Source organism: Prionailurus bengalensis, chromosome A2 (genome assembly GCF_016509475.1).
Source record: "Prionailurus bengalensis isolate Pbe53 chromosome A2, Fcat_Pben_1.1_paternal_pri, whole genome shotgun sequence".
NCBI lineage: Eukaryota > Metazoa > Chordata > Mammalia > Carnivora > Felidae > Prionailurus > Prionailurus bengalensis.
The window spans coordinates 76,109,558-76,128,785 of NC_057348.1; the positions used below are offsets into that span (position 1 = coordinate 76,109,558).

General features: G+C 44.8%; 1 protein-coding gene across 1 annotated transcript in view; it reads left to right on the top strand.

Moving 5' to 3' along the window:
* The window catches only part of LAMB1 (laminin subunit beta 1), a 75,425-nt gene that overhangs the window by 1,606 nt on the left and 54,591 nt on the right, over positions 1-19,228 (top strand). Inside the window, exons 2-7 of the mRNA XM_043588591.1 lie at positions 86-261; positions 2,608-2,743; positions 5,888-5,961; positions 13,075-13,263; positions 13,352-13,415; positions 17,371-17,573. Coding sequence (XP_043444526.1) covers positions 86-261; positions 2,608-2,743; positions 5,888-5,961; positions 13,075-13,263; positions 13,352-13,415; positions 17,371-17,573 — 842 coding nt within the window. The remainder of the gene's footprint in view (positions 1-85; positions 262-2,607; positions 2,744-5,887; positions 5,962-13,074; positions 13,264-13,351; positions 13,416-17,370; positions 17,574-19,228) is intronic.

The window sequence follows — 19,228 nt, forward strand, 5'->3', positions numbered from 1 at the left end:
CCGCCCCTGCTTGTTCCTTTCGCTTGGGCTCGCCCCCGGCTTGTGCCCTCCTCCCCACCTCCCCTGTCGCCTGCCCTTTCCACAGCCCTGTGCGGAGCCCAAGTGCGCGCTCAAGAACCCGAATTCAGCTACGGCTGCGCGGAGGGCAGCTGCTACCCCGCCACTGGCGACCTTCTCATCGGCCGAGCACAAAAGCTCTCGGTGACCTCGACGTGCGGGCTGCACAAGCCTGAGCCCTACTGTATTGTCAGCCACCTCCAGGTGAGGGCAGAGGTCCCAGCCCTAGGCTTTGCGCACGCGCGCGCCTCCTCCAGTCCAGACCAGAGGGGCCGGGCGCTGGGGACTCCACATCCTGCCAGCTATCCAGATAGGAAGCGCGGCCAGTCGGGGAGTCCCGGGATTAGATGGGTTGCTCGCCCTTTTTTGCTCCATCTCCGTTTGCACAGTTGCATCCGCCATACATTTCCTGCCGCCTCCACCGCCCGCATAGTCCCTATGGAAAGTCAGGACCGCCCAGACCTGGCCCCTGCCCGGGATCCTGACCCCAGGCCTCCAGAAGTCTCCACTGTTGTTGTTTTGTGATCTGTCCTCCTTGGAAATGTGCATAAGAGATAGTCCATCATCTCTTTCTTAGACTGAGTAGTGATCATGGGTTTTTCCTAAGTCTTGCGCTTGCGGGAGGGGTATTGTAGCACTGACAGATGTCTTGTGAGGTCACTCTAGCCACTGAACCTAATATTTTCTGGTGTGGTGCTGTTCCCATCTATCCTCCAGTAGATACTTTTTCAAATGCCCTGGTTGCCATGGCACCCTGGTAGAGGAGGACCAAAATGAAATTTCAGGGTGTCCTTTCTAAAAGTAGGCCTAGATCTTAGATTTCAAAAGTCCTATTTTTAAAAAGTCCAAACTAATTTTAAAAGAAGACAAAGCATAAGCTACCTAGAATCAGAAGCCTTTTCCTTGATTTTTTTTTTTTTTAAGTATGCGGATATTTCTGGCCTCGAGAGCAAGCCAAAGGCAGGCTAGTCTCACGTGCAGGGCAAGGGCCAGAGGCAATTGCTATAATTTTGGCCCATCCGCCTACCTGTACACCTGCCCTTTGGGAAAAGGATGATGTCCTACGGTTTGCACCACAGATGCCTTAAAATGGAGTCACTTTTCCAAAGCAGAAAGGGAACCCATTCTGTAGACCTGATAAATTAAACCAGAGGAATGTGGTCAAGTGGATTCCGCTCATTTGCTTCCAGGTTTATACAGAGATGTCTAGACTGTTTCCTCCTGATTAGAAGGGTGGCTATAATTAACCTTTTTTTTTTTTTAAGTTCTGGTAATTGTTCTCCAGTATTAGTTTTCTTGACTACAAGTTAATGAAGGCCGTTGATGTTACCTTTTCTAATATTAGCATGTAAATTTTACCTAAAATATTATGTTAACATTCACCTCAGAGGCGAGGACATCCTGTAAATGAGTCACCAGATTCTGAGACCGGCTTTGACCAGAATGAGAATTGAACTGTTTGTCTTACAGGCCAGCCAGAGCTAAACTCTCTGGTTTACGTGATTAGCCGTGAAAGCGTGGAGTGCTCTCTGTAGATACCAGAGCCGAGAGAAAGGGCCTGGGTGTGCACTTTTCTCAAGCATTTAATGGGTCTGAAAACTGAGGCAGGAATCTTAAGTATTTTGTCCAGTATTTGGTCCCATTGCATTCCTGACTTCTGTTCCCTCTCTTTGTCTTAGTACATCTCACTAGTCCCTAAATCCTTTGGGGAGGAAGGTGATAACTAATAGCTAACTAAATACAAACATAAGAGTCCAGTCCGTGGGTATTGTCCTCCTCACAATATCACCCCTGCTTAAATGTTGTTCGTGAGGTGTATGTGGACCTCTGTGGGTGCCCATCTTAGTGCATGTTGGCCTTGTGTGAGTTGGTCTGTTTATAGTGGGTTCACCCCGGCAGGTACCCACTTCCCCAATATCCTGAGTAGTTTGTAGATGTTCCCTACAAGCTGCTACCCTTGATTCACTGCTGGGGCAGCGCAGAGGCTCGGAAAACTGGTTCTGTATTTCCCAAAGCTTCTTAAATACATTCGCCTAACACTTGGCCTCTGCATTATGTTGGTTTTAGAAAATCAGGCTGCGTGAGTTGTTTTTTTTTTTTCCTTTCATTTTTCAGTTTGCTTTAGAGCATGTCAGCAAAAATTTTCTAATACCTCTTCCACATCTCGCTTTAAGTGTAAGCTTCTCTAGCTATTATTCATTGAGATGAAGGCTTAGGCCTAGAAATTTCATTTTGATTCAAGTACTAGCTTGTGGAAACAATGCCTTCTTTTACTTTTGACCTTGAATTTACAAGAGTGGAGGAAGTTTTCAGGAGTAATTCATACTCCATGAGTTAAAAAGTGGAAGGCATATTATATGGCATGTAAGTAATTTGGACACATTCATTGTTCTTGAAGCAAGCACGTTTGATTTTTGTATTGTGGGCTTGATTTTTGGGGTGTGTGTGTGTGTGTGTGTGTGAGAGAGAGAGAGAGAGAGAGAGAGAGAGAGAGAGAGAGAGAAAGAGAGAGATTGCTTCCTACACTCATGAAACTAACTTTGCTTTCAGGAGGACAAAAAATGCTTCATATGCAATTCACAAGATCCTTATCATGAGACCCTCAATCCTGACAGTCATCTCATTGAAAATGTGGTCACTACATTTGCTCCAAACCGCCTTAAGATTTGGTGGCAATCCGAAAATGGTATGTGGTTGGTGTGGGAAGTTCTGTAGAGTGAGATTGGTCACCTGGAAGGGGCTCGCAGGCTCCTGGGTATTTGTAATCTCGATTGATTTCTCTGCCCTGTAATTATGGTCTTTGGCAGATTTACTGCCTGAAGCACTAACTTCTCATGGTAAAATCTGATCCTCCTTCCTGAAGCATGCACTTTCTATAAGAAAGCAGTCTTTCATGCTGGACCAAAGGGATATTTCCTGGTCCTTACCCTGAGGGGAGACTTTACAGGGGCAGGGTGTATCGGGAGGATGGGGCCAGGGTGGGGGGAGACCCTGCGCTATTTCAGGCCCTTAATCTTCCCCAAAATAGAGCATCTTTCTTTGGGATCAACCCCAAAAGAAAGGGCAGAATCAGCCCCCACTTCTACCAACACCTTCCTTCCATCTCGAGAAAATTCAGTAATAGTACTGTGAAGCAGCACTAAATCTAAATTTTCAATGACTCTGTCAACATGGATATGACCCCAACCCAATTCCTTTAGTGAGTATGGGAATTCAGCCCTTTTTCCTCCTTTGCCTTTTGGGTTTGGGTTTAGTAAATTCATTAAATTTGATGTTACTTCACCGGGAAACTAAGCCCAAATTAGTTTTGCATTTGTTTCAAACTTGAAGACTGAACTTTAGGAAATAAAGGTAGAGTTCTTGTGTCTCTTAATTAACAGTGGACCATTAGATCTTTCAAAAGAGTATGAGAATTTTGGCTGTCAAAGAAGTGAACCTAGGGATGGTCATAGAAAGCATCGACTGTGCTAGATCTTTTTATTATATGCCCTACGCCTGGGACATTTTCAGATGTTTGCCATCATTTAACATTCTGTAAAGAGGAACTCCCTTAATACACTTCTTTGTCATTAATTATGAAGTTACACATGCTTTCTAGAAAACTGTTGGTTTCTAGGGAGGATTGATTATTGGTCAGCCATGGGACTGCATAGGTTACCAGACTGAGACAGGCTGGTCCTTAGAAAGCATGTAGATTAGAGCCTTATCAATTCTTTTAGGAGGTTATCTTCGTTCAGTGTGAAAGAGAAGGTTCTATAAATCTGTACCTAAGTTACAGAGGACTTCTGAAATAGCATAGAACTTATTCCAAACAGGGAGCGGGAGCATGTCCTGACTGCCCACATTCTTCCAGTGAAATGAAAAGACAATTAGAAGGATGCCTCTAAAAAAATTAAAAGTAAAAGTTAAAAAAAAGAATGCCTCAACGTTAGTATCAAGTTGATAGACGGTAAAGTTGTTCATCATGTGCTGTCATTCTAGAGAAGGGTTTTTCTTGGTTATGTCAGGACTTCATCAATTTCTGCAACTTTGAATTTGTTGGACGAGAGAGTCCCAAATGTCAGAAGGAAGGGATCTTCAAGTAGAGGGGCTTGTGTTGTCTGTCACAAGAGATCAGATGATGTTGGGCTGGAGTTTGGTCTTCCGAAAGTCAGACTGATGAGTACTGTCCCCTCCGTGTTGTCTGATAACTCACCGTTGGGGATGTTCTTTATGGATGTGAGTTTATCCATTTTCTGTGGGTTTTGTCCAGTGTCCTGGTGGCATTAAATTATCGGTGCTCAGGCATAGAAACAGGGTTGGCGTGTACAGCTACTTTTCACTTACCCTTCCTAACGATCTATTTCTAGGTCGGACAGAAGTCAAATACTCTGTAGAAGAATGATTTGGTTTCTTTTCTCTGTGGATTTTTCTTCCCATATTGAAACACACATGCGCGGGCGCTCGCGTGCACGCGCGCACACACACACACACATACAAACTTTACTGCTTTTATCAGGTTATAAATCTAAAGTGGAATGTGCTTTTAGTGTACCCATTGTAGCATATTTTCTTACATTGCAGAAATGGTACTGGTCCTGTTGGTACTTTACGTTATCTTTTGTTATCTCTTCATTTTGAACAAATCTCGCAGGTTTTTAAAAGCCTGGGAGAGAAGAGCTGCGTAGTTGCTTAGCTAACATTTCACTCAGAAATGTCCAGAGTAGGTTTATAAGACGGTTCTTTTTAATAAGTTAGATAAGGTTAGTTAGTATGATTATAATGTTTTTCTTTAACATTCCAACTAACTCATATCCGTTTCAGTGACCACCCCCCCACCCCCCACAATTGCCTTGGCGGTTTTCCAGTGGGAGAGTTTATTTCAAAAGTCCTACTGATTTCCTGAAACTACACCAGCCTGTGACATGATTCATTCTGACACATTCCTGTCTTCCTGCAGTTAAGACTTCTTAGGCTCTAGAAGGTGGACCCCTAAAGTGCTCTCAAGCACAGGAAAGGGGGAAATGCTCTCCTTTAGCAAACAGGTGGGCTTGAGGGCCCAAGATGAGAGAGGGGGTCCTTTCTATCTCTGGAATTCCAGTGGTCTTTTCTGTGTGGCGGGACTGACCGACCCTCAGGGGACTCAGGGGACGGCGCAAAGGCTCATTTGTTTGTTCAGGCTTTCCCCTGAAAGGGAAGACGCTAGTATTTGTTCTGGGCCAGTTTATTTATTTGGCCGATTCTTTGTCTCTGGCATTGTTTTTTCGGTTGTGGCGATGCATCCAAAGGCTTCCCCATCAGGGATAACGTCTTTCTAAATGGGAGTGTAAGTAACAGACGCGGTAGGCTCTGATTTTCTTTGCTGCTGCATAAAAAAAAAGGAATATTTGTATCCCCCCCACCCCACCCCACCCCCGCCAGGAGGATTAAGTCCCCTGCTTTAGGCTGCAAACTGAACCCCTGCTGTGCACAGGAAGCGGACCCCTTCCTTCCCCCCCTTGGAGAGTCCCTTGGCTTAGATTTGGGAAGATGTTTTACTTTGTCCTAAGCAGAAGCTGTCTTTCTTGACAGCAACTCCAGGCTTCCCGCCAGGTGTCTTGTTCCGGTGAGCAGAGTCCATATGTGGAGCTCCAGAATGAGTTGAGGAAAACTGAAGGTTCATTCTGGCCCGGGCCTCCCTGCCTAAGCCAAGACCAAGGGGTCTTGTCTTCAGCCTCACTGTCAGATAGAGCGCCGAGAGGGGTTCTGTGCAGGGCATAAAGAGAATTCAAGAAAAATACTCCCGACCGTTCACAGATGTTCCTGTTTTCCTTACTATTTCCTTTTTGAATTTTGAAAAAATCTCCTATAGGCGTGGAAAACGTAACTATCCAACTGGATCTGGAAGCAGAATTCCATTTTACTCATCTCATAATGACTTTCAAGGTAAGGAATTCATAACTTTCTCGCAAATGACACGTCGAGAGCGCTGTGTAATTCCCTTTTCGGTATGGATGTCTGTTGTGAGTTGGCCTCAGTGGGAACTTAAATATTGTTGCCGTAAATTGGCATAATTGATCAGCTTTTTAAAGATGGACATGAATAACCATGTTTAACAAATACTCAATCTTTGTGGCAAGAAGGAGAGAGCGAGCCACTATTCTAAGGTAATTCAACTGTAAACTTTTAATTAGATCTCGTTTTATTTCCCCACGGAGAGAGGCAGCTTTGACTCTCTCCCAAACCACAATAAAACATCTGGAGAGTAAATCCTGGATCCCTTGTGTCGATGTTTTAATGCTGAGCTTGGTAACTGAAAAGGAAGTGCATTATCTTTAGTTTTCAAGGTTTTGCAAAAGTTGTGGGAACGGTTTTACAGTTCCTTAAGAAATGTGTATGCCTTCTTTAAATGTGCATTTTTCGCATCCTTTTTCTTTTAGAGATGTAAAATGACTCCAGGGCTAGGGAATTTCTCTGTACAAAGTCCCTTTGTTTCTTCATAAGCAGCTGCCTGGAAATGACCGACTTCACATGGCTTAAAGTACATGTTGATGCACATAAAACCCATAATTTACTTATGGCTTCTCAGATTAAAATCACTTTTGAGTGGGCTTGGGTTGGAGTTGGGGGCCTTATCTGTACCCCGTCAGGTTAGGAAAAGGTGCCAGGGAAAGATTTAGCATGTGGGCAGGTAGCCACAAAAGTCCCACCGTGTCCTCCACCAAAGCCTGGGAGGCCAAGAGCACAGGTGGGCGTGGAAGTCCAAATATGACAGGAAGGATGTAGACTGCCGGTTCCCAGGCCTGAGCCCCTCTCCTCAGTCCCCCGCCCAGAAGTGCTGTTGCTGCTGGGGAGGAAGGTTTATACTGTGACATCGGATACTGGCGGAGAGGTTGGGGGGCTTTCCCTAGGCAACTCGACACTATGCCCCCTCCCGTCATTGACCATGCCCTCTGCTTGGTGGTTAGAAGCAAAACTCAACCACGCATGAGGATGTTGCCTTCATGTTATGTGACACCTAAAAATACACAAAACTATCATTATTCGTGTTGATGGTCCTGGCTTTTCCTTTGGAAAGGGTGTCTGTTCACATACGTGGGAAGTTCTGAGTTTGCTTACATCCAAGTCCTTTGGGTACATACTCTGTCATTACTCATCCAACTGAGTACAGTGGGCCATCGATGAAATTCTGCATCGATGAATTCTGCATCGATGAAATGCTGAAGATAAAACAGGAGGCAGGGGGGCTGTACTCAGACGAGAAGAATAGGTACAGGTTGTCAGACTGTAGTTAGTGAGAGAGAATTCAACCTCTGGGCTTTAGATCCTGTGCGAAAAGCAACATCTATGGGGTTGGACAGACTTGGAGATAAATCCTCATCCTGCCCCTTATTGGCACATGTGGCCAGAACTTTGGCTTCCTCTTCGGAAGGGAGAGTGGGAAGAATAAGAACACCTACATTCGAGGGCCGTGTGACCTTGCCCTCTGCTCTGGAATAGGCATAATCTTGCCACCTGGCACATGATGGGAATATGATCGCTTTTCTCTCTGCTGATGCTTGGCAGGTAGTGATTGCTCTACAAATATTTACTGAATGAATACATGCATAAAGGAATTCAGCTGTCTTCTGTTTGTAAGAAACTGCCCCGGGGGGGCGAACGACACTTGCAGATAACTTACATCACGAATGTGCTAAGAGCTCTAGCAGAAGTTCAGACGATTGCAATGTGCGGTAGGAGCACCGAGGACGGGGAGAGTAATCTTAGCCTGGGATAAAGCAGAAAGCTTCATCAGGAGCGGTCTGGGACTGTGTGTGACCTGGGCCAGGAAGGGTGAGCAGGACCTCAGTGGGAGGAGGTGGAAGAAAAGCCGTTCTTGGCAGAGGAAACCGTCTGAGAGCAAAGCTCTGGTGGTGGACAGTTCAGGCAGAGTTTGTTCAGCGTAGATTAGCCTTGAGCTCAGGGCAGTGAGGGGGAAAGGGAAGTAAGGTTACATACAATCAGAAAGTCCCCGGCTGCTGGCTGAGGGGTGTTAATTATATAGGAAACAGGGAGCCGCTGACAAGGAAATGAGACTGGATTTCAGGAAGATGGCCAAGGCGAAATACAGAGGAGGGCGTGGGACAGTGAGAACCGACGGTGCGTGGGGAGGCCCTTGTTGAGGTCTGTGCTAATGGGGGGCTCACCTGAGAGGGTGCTGGTGTTAATGCAGAGCCGGGCCTGATTCTCAAGTAGGAGGGAACCACCCCAGCAACCCAGGCGTCCTGGAAGTATTACCAGAAAAGCTTTTGCAAATCACGTATATGCCCTTGGTGCCAGCTCTGTTACCTGCCACTGATAATGCCTTTGAGAATCATTGCCCACTTTCCATGGGAGTCGTCAGTTGGACCCTCTGGGATCAAAGGTTCAGCCACGGGGGCGCCTGGGTGGCTCAGTGGGTTAAGCGTCCAACTTTGGCTGGTTAAGTGTCATGATCTCACGGCTCATGAGTTGGAGCCCCGCGTCGGGCTCTGTGTGGACAGTTCGGAGCCTGGAGCCTGCTTCAGATTCTGTGTCTCCCTCTCTGTCCATCCCCTGCTTGCACTCTGCCTCCTCCTCCCTCTCTCAAAAATAAATAAACGTTAAAAATAAAAAAAAAAAAAAGGTTCAGCCCCGAATCGGGGGAAGATGAGAAGCAGAGCAGTGGAAGGGAGAGCAGGAAAGGGGTGAATCCAAGATCACTTGGATGTCCAAGCTGAGCAGGCGGGAGGGTGGTGATAGAGTGACAGTGGCGAGACGGGGGTGGGGGGGGTGGGAGTTGTGAAGAACACCACCCGTGGAGTGGCTGTGGAGATGGCTGCTTGCTAAGTGGACTGGGTTTTCATGGGCTAGCGAAGCTCATGTAACGTATACACGGTTTGCTTTTGTAGACAGCCAGATGTTTCCAGAATCGTAGCGCTTCTGCTTAGTAGACGTTCAGAGGTGGCAGGGCGCCTGGGTGCCTCAGTCGGTCCAGCGCCTGATTTTGGCTCAGGTCATGATCTCGCAGTTAGTGAGTTCGAGCCCCGGGTTGGGCTCACTGCTGTCAGCACAAAGCCTGTTTGGGATCCTCTGTCTTCTCTCTCTCTGCCTCTACCCCGCTCACACTCTCTCTCTCTCTCAAAAATAAATAACGTTAAAAAAAAATTAAAGGGGCGCCTGGGTGGCTCAGTCAGTTAAGCGTCGGACTTCAGCTCAGGTCACGATCTCCCAGTTCGTGAGTTCGAGCCCCGTGTCGGGCTCTGGGCTGACAGCTCAGAGCCTGGAGCCTGCTTCGGATTCTGTGTCTTCCCTTCTCTCTGCACCTCCCCTGCTCGAGCTCTGTCTCCTTCTCTCTTTCTCTCTCAAAAATAAGTAAACATTAAAAAAAATTATAAAAAATTAAAATAAACATTAAAAAAAATCAGAGGTGGCCATGCACCAGTATAAGTCCTGAGCATGTTGGAGACTCAGGGAGGAGTGGGAAGGGCCTCCATTCTCTACATAGAAGTGTTGTCCTGGTTTCCAACAGCTCTGGAAATCCACAGGAAATTGGATAATTCTTCAGTGACCCTTTGGGACTCAGGAGTTTCCAGAAGGGAGGGAGAGAAAGCACAGCCAGAACTGCCTGTAAGGCTTTTCCTCTCTGCTCCCTTGTGACACAGAGACATTAGGCTAGTCTGTCCCCAGATGTCACCACCCAGGAGGCAGGTCTCATGGTGAGTTTGTCTTGGCTAACTTAGTGATTGGGGTTTTTCTCCCCCCCCCCCCCACTTTCAAATTCTTCATCTCATGCCCTGGAGTTTAATAAAGTATCCTTTTCTTCTATTCCTGAATAAGTAAAAAAGTAAAAATTCAAGCACCTAGTAAGTGAGTAAGTCAAAGAGTCTGTCAAAATGTGACCTTTCATTTTCTTAACCCTTGTCTCCTTTTTGTTTTTTTTAACGTTTATTTATTTTTGAAGGAGAGAGAGAGAGAGACAGAGCATGAGCTAGGGAGGGGCAGAGACAGAGGGAGACACAGAATCCAAAGCAGGCTCCAGGCTCGGAGCTGTCAGCACAGAGCCCGACACGGGGCTCAAACTCACGAACCGGCTCATGAACCGGGAGATCATGACCTGAGCCGAAGTCGGACGCTTATCCAGCTGAGCCACGCAGGCGCCCCACCCATGTCTCCTTTTATCAGTGAAGAAAACCATCAGGATTATTAAGGAAGGCAAAGTATGTCTGGGGATATACGAGTTTCACCATTAGTGATCACTCCGATTTCTCTCCAACATTGGTTTTAACTCGGAGGTGAGCGTGTGTCCGGGATGGGTTTGTTCAGCCGGCTCACCTGGCCTGTTCTCCCTCCGCCATAATGTGCCGTCCATCTCCCAGGTGCACGTACCCCCTTCTGTGGCATCGAGGCCTGTGCCCAATGGTAGTGCTCATTCTGCTTCATCTCTTATTTCCAGCTCACCCCCTCCACCACACCCTCCGAAATCTCTGTCCTGCCTCAGTTTCCAGGATTCTTGTCTTTTTACTCTTTCCTCTCTGACCTCCATTTGTCAGCCTGCTATTATGCTATGAGCCAGTGAGGCAGAAAGATGGGTTTGGGCCAAGTTCAACGTGGACTGGGATCTAAGCTCTGCCTTTAGGTAGCAGGTCAGTTAAGGTGTCTGAGCCTCTTTCCTCATCTGTAGGAAAAGTGTGTCGTGAGGGTATATTAGTCTCCGAGGGCGGCCATAACAAAGCACCACAGACTCAGTGGCTTAAACAACAGGAATGTATTGTCTCATGGCTCTGGAGGCTTGATGTCTAAGACTGAACTGTGGGCAGAGTTGGTTTCTCCTGTGGCCTCAGTCTTTCCTTGGTGTGTAGATGGCTGTCTTTATCTTCACATGGTCTTGCCTTGTACATTTCCATCTCCTAATTCCTTCTCCTTAGAAGGACACCAGTCACATGGGATTTGGGTGGACTCTAAGCCCTCATTTTACTTTAATTGATCCTTCAGAGAGCCTGTCTCCAAATACAATCACATTCTGAGATCTTGGGGGTTGGGTCTTCAACATAAGAAGTTGGGGGGATGCCGTTCGGCCCATAACAGAAGGTTATGACATAATGGAATTAAAGCTCCAGGCACCACTCTCCTTCTTTGTCGAGTCCCGTGTGGATGCATTTTCTGGAGCAATGATTGCAGCTCCTTCATCTTGCCCTTTGCTCTCTGGGAGGACATTCTACCCTCTATATTTGGAGGTGTCAAGTGTTTTATGCCAACAGTGATTTCCAGATCCACGGTTCAAGCTCCGTTCACGCAGCTGGGTGCCAGACCACTGTTTCCAGTTGTCTGTCCAGTGGGAGTCCCCTCACATGAAGCTAGTCCAAAACCAAATGGCTTCTTTCTCTTCTGTGGCTTTGCTCTTAACCACAGTTGCCCCCGCTACTCAAACTCAAGCACCCGTGGTTCTTTCCTCTCCATCCCTTTCCACTGAAACCAAATTGATCGCCAAGTGGAATTCGATATATTTGGCTCAATTCACTAAGTTTTCAGAACGGTTGATTGCATCCTTTCCATCCATCCATACTGTAATGCTTGAGTTAAGACCTTCGTCTTTTTTTTCTGCCTCTCAGTTGGTTTCCTCATCTCTTGTTTTTTGTTTGATTTTGTTTTGTTTTTTTGTTTTTCCATGTCTGATAGCTGTGCCACGGGGTTTTCTGACGTGTAGTCTGATCATTTCATTCTGTCCACTTAAGTCTTCTGGTGTTCCCCTTTCATGGTGTAAAAATAAAGGAAACCCCTTAGCGTGGCGAGCAAATTCCTTACTTCCCTGCCCTAGTCAACCTCTTCTGTCACGTGTAGCCACCTTCACTCCCTGCCTGGAAAACACCTACCCTTTTAGGATCCAGTCTGATGCCGTCTTCTCTCTGAAGCGTTCCCTGGCTTGTGTGTGTGTGTGTGTGTGTGTGTGTGTGTGTGTGTGTGTGTAGGTGGTAAAATGTACATAACACAAAATATGCCATTTTAACCATTTTTAAGTATCCAATTCAGTAGCATTAGGTGTATATGTTGCACAGTGTTGTGCAACCACTTCCACTGTCTGTTTCCAGAACATTTTCATCACCCCAGATACAAACTCTACCCTACTCTACTCTATTAAGCAATAACTCCCCGTTGGCCCCTCCCCCCCGCCGGTAACCTTTAACTTACTTGTTGTCTCTATGTGCTTTCCTATTCAAGACATTTCCTTGTAAGTGGAATCCTATACTGTCTTTCCTTTTGTCTGGCTTCTTTCACTTAGTGTAATGTCTTTAGGGTTTATCCATGACGTAGGAAGGACTAGAATTCCTTTTTTACGGCTGAGTAATATCTTTTCGTATGTGTATACCATGTTTGGTTTATCCATTCATCTTTGATGGATACTTGGGTTGTTTCTGCCTTTTGGCCATTGTGAATTGTGCTGCTACGAACATTCATGCACAAGCACCCATCTGAGTCCCTGTTTTCAGTTCTTGGGGTAATGGAATAACCAGGAGTGGAATTATAGGATTCCCCAGCTTCTTGAGTTAGTCATTCCTTCCTCTTGTTTTCCCTGAGCGCACTGCATGAGGCTCTACTCTGGTGTTTCGTGTTGTAAATGATTTATACCTATATCTACACTTCATTGGGCCGTCTACAGCATATGGACCGCCGCGCGGTAGTGAGCAGGTGTCTGTGTGCAACTGCTGAATGAATGAAGACCAAACACTCAAACTAGTCAATCTAATTATGGGTGGTGACTGACTAGACCAAAACTTGTTTACTGTAGGGTCCTGGTTATAATCCACTCCTAAAGAGAAACAGTTTACTAATCTCTCTCAGGGTGGGAGAAAGTGCAACATTTCAAGGCTAGACGCTTTCCTACAGGAGGAGTCTCCATGGAACAGCCTGAAGTATTTGAAATCCAGCCACAGTCTGAAATACCAACCCCATGCAGTCAGGGTTTGTGGTGCACAGTGGAGTGATACCTTTGTCTGAGATTTTTTGAGAAATGCAGATCATCAGTGCAAAACATCAAATGAGCCTTTTCTGCCCTGCCTTTAGACATTCCGTCCGGCCGCGATGCTGATAGAACGATCGTCTGACTTCGGGAAAACCTGGGGTGTGTACAGATACTTTGCCTATGACTGTGAGGGCTCATTTCCAGGCATTTCAACTGGCCCCATGAAAAAAGTGGATGATATAATCTGTGATTCCCGCTATTCTGACATTGAACCCTCGACGGAAGGAGAGGTCTGTTTGCTGTTTTTGTTTTACATTCTATGTACAAATCCTTTTTGATCGTTGCAAAAATACCCATTACTCTTCTATCTATTTTTAGGTGATATTTCGTGCTTTAGATCCCGCGTTCAGAATAGAAGATCCTTATAGTCCGAGGATACAGAGTAAGCTTGTTTTCACATAACAGCTTTGATGGAACACCGCAATCATGGAAGAACTCTTACCCAGAGCACTGCTGCACAGAATCTAAATATTCAGTGCTAAATCCACCATCTTTATTTCCTTTTTTTCTTCGCAGTACCCAATCAGAGGCTCTTGAAATTGGCAGGAATCAAAAAAGTTTATGTCCTAAGTACTCAAACAATTATGCTGGTCATAATACCTTATTTATTTTATTGCTCAGTATAATATATATTATATATATATATATATATATATATATATATATATACACACACACACTATATTATATACTATGCTATATATTATATATATGTACTCTATATTTTACATATACACGTATATGTATGTATGTATATATATATATAAAATGTACATACATGTACATATGCATGTATATGTATATATATAAAATACATATAAACTAGGGTATAGATTAAGCTGTTGTAACAAAGGGTCCCCCCAAAAATATAGTGGTCAAATAACATAGAAGTTTATTTCTGTCTTAGGAAATCATCCAGAGGGATGATACAAGTAGACCTACTTGTATAAAATACAGGATGACGCCCAGTTAAATCTGAATTGAAGATAAATAGCAAGTTATTTTTTAGTATAACCGTATCCCACGTAATGCTTGTGACTAGTACAAGGATATTCCATGTAATGCTTGGGTTGGTATAACTATGTCCCATGTGACATATTTGGCATAGACTTTACTAAAAACACTATTAACTATCTGAAATTCAAATTTCACTGAGCATCTTGTATTTTTATTGCTAAATCTGGCAACCCTAGCAACCCAGTTCCCTTCTATCTTAGAGTCGTTATCCACATGGTTGGGGCTAGACGAACACTACCATGTCATTGTCCCCACCTATGAGATGGGAGGAAGAGAGGGGCAAGCGACATGGAAACTGTACGTGGCCCCTATCCATATCCCATTGGCCAAAATTAGCCACATGACCCTACCTCAAGGCACACTGGGAAACCTCTCTAGGTAGGCGGCCATGTGCCCTCTCACACTCTTGCCTAAGGCTCTTACTATCAAAGGAAGAAAAGAGAGAGTTCTGGGGGAGAATCCGAAGTCTCAGCCATGCTCCGTATGCTGAGTAAGGTGGCGGTTGTCATTTCCATTTAACAGATGAGCAAACTGAGGCTCAGAGAGTTAGAATAACATGCATGTGCTGACATGACCATTTAGTGTCAGGCAGGTCCTGAAGCCATACGTTAGGATTCTAAATTTAGAGTTCTTTCCAACATTTAACATCCATGCTTCTGCTGTTAAAAAATTACATTTCGATCATCTTCAGAGGCAAAATGTGAACTACTTAAAAGAGTTCAGAGTCCGACAGACCTGGGTTTGAATCCCATTTCTAGCATATCCTAGCTCTGTGACGTGGGGCAAATAACCTGCTTAAACCTGGTTACAGTTGGGTTTTTTTTAGCCTCTGTTTTTTCATCTGTCAGTGGAGATAGTAATAGTGACCTGAGGGTCATTATGGAGGGAAAAGGAGTTCTGTAAACGACTTTCCAACGTGCCTGACACACGGAAAGTGTTCAGTGAGTCAAAGAAGCTGCTGTTGATGACGGTGCCATCAGCCACGGCCTGGGTCTCGCCGTGGACCCAGTCCCCTTCCTCAGAGTGAAGGGATGAGACTCTCTGTCCTGCGGATAAGGTGTAGTCTGCTGAGCAGAGAGGCAGGACCAATTCTTGGTGCTCCTTCCTCACTGAGGATGGCCTTGTTTGGAACCACGGTGCCATGGAACCTCCCAGCATGAAGCATGAAAGAGTAGAAGGGAAAGCGTCCAGGAAATATTGCCAGAAAAGTGCTATTTCCCCACTTAAATTAATTTTACGTGTGGCCCAGACTGTCTCTGGATTGTAATTCACTCATTCATTCTATTGTAAAACAAATATTTAATGGCACATCCAGTTCTGGCATTTCGGAGTGAGCTCTGTGAGGCCTGCCCTCCCTGCTCTCCAAATCCAGTTGTGAGAAACGTCCACATGGTCTCCGGGACAAACACCTCACGGGGCCCTAGAGGGACTCGTGGTCTGCTCCTCGTTGGGTGAAATTTGTGGGACTTGGAAAATTGGCTGCCATTATAGTTCCTTGTTTTTCATTGTTAAATGGCCTCAGAAAAATTCAAGAGGCGTCCATTTTAACTGATCACGTTTTCGATTGACCTTGTACTCGCGGGAACAACGTCTCTTTCATCGTCCCTATTGTGGAGAGCTCAGAGACTCTCTTCACAAGTGGTTTTGCCTCAGTATACAACAGCGGTCAATATACAAGGCTTAGTTGTTGTTAACTGTCGTAGGAGAGAGTGGAAGGAGCATATTTGCTCTTCTGAGGCCTTCCACAAAGATCAGTTCAAGGGCTTCTAAATACTCCAGCTGCTCTCCAGCTTTGTTGTCTGGCCTCTTGTCAATAGGCGCTTGTGCTCGTTCTGTGCAGGAGGAAATGTTGGCATTCATAAATTCCATTCAGCTAAGTCGTACCACGGTTTCTCTGTTTTGTGTTTGATTTTTACAAAGAGCCTAAGTTTAATGCGTGGACTCATGGACTTTCTCTTTCAACCCACGGCTATTTCTATAGTCTTCATTGTAAGCTCTGCATAGATTTTCAGTAGTTAAAATTGTATCAGGGCTTTGAATGTATCTGACGCGTGGGGCCAACGCCCCGTCATTCCATTGTTCCCTGTTGTAACTGATGAGAATGTATCAGCCCAAATGAAAGTAAAGCTTGGGAGAAACCCCAGGCTACACAGGGCATAGGAGGACTGATGGACTCATCGGTGTTTTGGGGCCCACTTAGTAATTGATGAAAGCATTGGTAGAGAAGGTGGAATGGCTTCTGGCTTATCAGGTTACTAATAGAATGTGATTGCTAGCCAGCTTCTGTAGTAAGCATTCATCTATAGACCCAGGAGAGAGAAGAAAAGATCTGAGAAATTGGCCTACCAGTAACTTACATTTAGGGGGGAAAAAGCAAAAACTTGCCCAACCTCCTAATACTGAGCTCCTTTATCCCTATGCCTCGCTGTGGATGGCAAACTAGGACAAAAAAGTGGGAGACTGTGACGTTGTGTAGAAATTTGATGGAGACCTTCTGTCCCTGGATAGTAGTTATTCCATAGTGTTAAATCTATTTTAGCAACTTGGATTTCATCTTTGTGGTGGGAAATGTCAGAGAGTATTTTCTTCTCCAAAAATAAGCACGAAAATGTTTTGTTCTATCTTACAATAATGAAGACAATTGGAGTGTGCCGCTCAACCCCCTCCTACCTGAATAGAACTCTCTGATTTTGAGGTTCTATCTTACAATAATGAAGACAATTGGAGTGTGCCGCTCAACCCCCTCCTACCTGAATAGAACTCTCTGATTTTGAGGTTCTATCTTACAATAATGAAGACAATTGGAGTGTGCCGCTCAACCCCCTCCTACCTGAATAGAACTCTCTGATTTTGAGGTTCTATCTTACAATAATGAAGACAATTGGAGTGTGCCGCTCAACCCCCTCCTATCTGAATAGAACTCTCTGATTTTGAGACCGACGCTAGTTGCTGTGGGCACCGCGTGGAATTGCGATGGTTCAGATTACTCTGTGCCAGTGGGTTCTTGCAGTCCTGCAGCCATGTTCTTAAATTTCTCTGCTTTTGCGCTTTTTCCTGAAACAGTCTGCAAGCACATCCGTCGCAGAATAGATGTTCTTACTAAACTAGTAAGGAGGCAGCAAACCTTCTTTCTTCCAGAGACTCACAGTATATTAAACTTTACTGGCACGGTCATCTAGATCATACAAGGGGGTAACCTTTCCATTACTTCGGCATTTTTATCTGCCGTGCCTTTCTATAAAGAGAAGAGGTGTTGCATAATTGCAAAACAAGTCTTGCTTGTGTGATCAGACTTTTCATCTTCTTGGTGACCTTTGTAGATCTCTTAAAAATCACCAACTTGAGAATCAAGTTTGTGAAGCTCCACACTTTGGGAGATAACCTTTTGGATTCCCGGATGGAAATCAGGGAAAAGTATTACTATGCAGTTTATGATATGGTGGTTCGAGGAAATTGCTTCTGCTACGGTCATGCCAGCGAATGCGCCCCTGTGGATGGAATCAATGAAGAAGTAGAAGGAATGGTGAGTGAGTGCTGTGGGGGGGCTTTCTCCTTCATACAGATGATTCCGGAAAGCAATTTGAATCTCGTCTTAGGTTAAACCTTACACAATTTCTAGGGGTTTTAGTTTTCCAGACTGACTTGGAGCTCTTTCCGCCATTACTGGTGGTGGATGGTTTTCTCTTTGTTAACGTTCTTAGACTGTGAGAATATAAAAGCTTTTCATTTCATGGGCGAAGAACTAATTTTGGGAAATTGTTGCAGCAAGCTGCTACTACAATAGATATTTTTTTGTAGTCAATAAGGAGGAAAAAGCTTTCCACATAGCCAGTGCATCTTTTCCTTTAGGGAAGATTAGACACCACAAACATCCCCATCTTTATGCTACAAGGCATAAAGTGATCCCAGTCCAGAAAACCTGGACATTTGAACCTGGAACCACGAAATATGATTTCGGAATCCAATGGGCTTTGTTTCTTTATATATTTCTTCTAGTTTCATTCTTTTCCCACTTTTATGCCAAATATACGTGTTGTCAAATTACGTACTTCTAAAAATTGCGGGTTTGGATGATTTGCCAAATGGAGAAAGTCGGGGTTATTTTGCCAGTCTCTAAGTGAACTGCTCATTCTTATTGACCCACAGGATTTTAGAGCTAAACAGGATTTATTCAGCCAATTATCCTTGTAAGAAGAGAGCAGGGATTAAATAGTTCACCAAAGGGCCCTAAATAAATGGCAGATGGAAATTCAAATCTTACCCTCCTGGACTCTGCCCCAGGATTCCTTCCATTAGACATTGGGCCTCCCTTGTTGAAGAGCGTAAGTCTTCCTTACTTGCCGTTTGCTTTTTCAAAGATCATTAGTCCTCATCAAAGAAGGTCCAGGATTGAGTGTATTCAACTGCCTGAAACTTCCGCCTTCATTCGCTCCAGTTGGAACATTTGCTGCATAGATAAAGTGGCATTTTCAATGGGGCCTCAAGGGAGGACCTGTCCTTGTAATCTCTTGCTACATCTTTCAGGGAATGCTAGGTAGATAATGTTTACTTTGCAGGATAACAAGCCTGGCGTGTAGCTAAGTCCTACAGGCCCGTCACTGTCACGGGTCTCAGTACATTATGCTGTTAGTTCAGACACTGTAGGGTCCTGTGGCATGTGCTTTGGGTCTGTTTTTCAGTCTGCAGAAAACTGGCTTGTAATGAGATGATTTTAGTCTTTTGCTCACTGCACTCTTGTCAAGGTGAGTCCAGGGCGGACCTGTCTGTCCTGTTCCTGAATTCCATTCTGTAGAAACTAGTGTTAAGGTGAGGTGCCTAAGTACATGCATATTTGGTAGACTGAAAGAATTTATCATTTACGTGCCTCAGGGGCTTAGGCATATCTTGCCAGAGACACGGTGCAAAAGAGTGCATCCTAGGCCCTTCACAAAGCAAAATAATTTATATTTTTCCCCCCAAGATTTTAGATTTCCTTTCTTAAAGAAAAAAAGCAAATGTGAATGTGGCAAATGATTAATATTTTGAATCTCATTTCGGTTGGGAAAAAAAATGAAGTGCTTTGCCTGAAGTCAAAAACAAAACAAAAGAAGCAGAAAAACCCATTCTGTTCTGTGACTTAGTGGTAAAATTTGCAGTAATGTGAGTTGGTTTCCAGTGGTATGCATACATTTAGTTCTG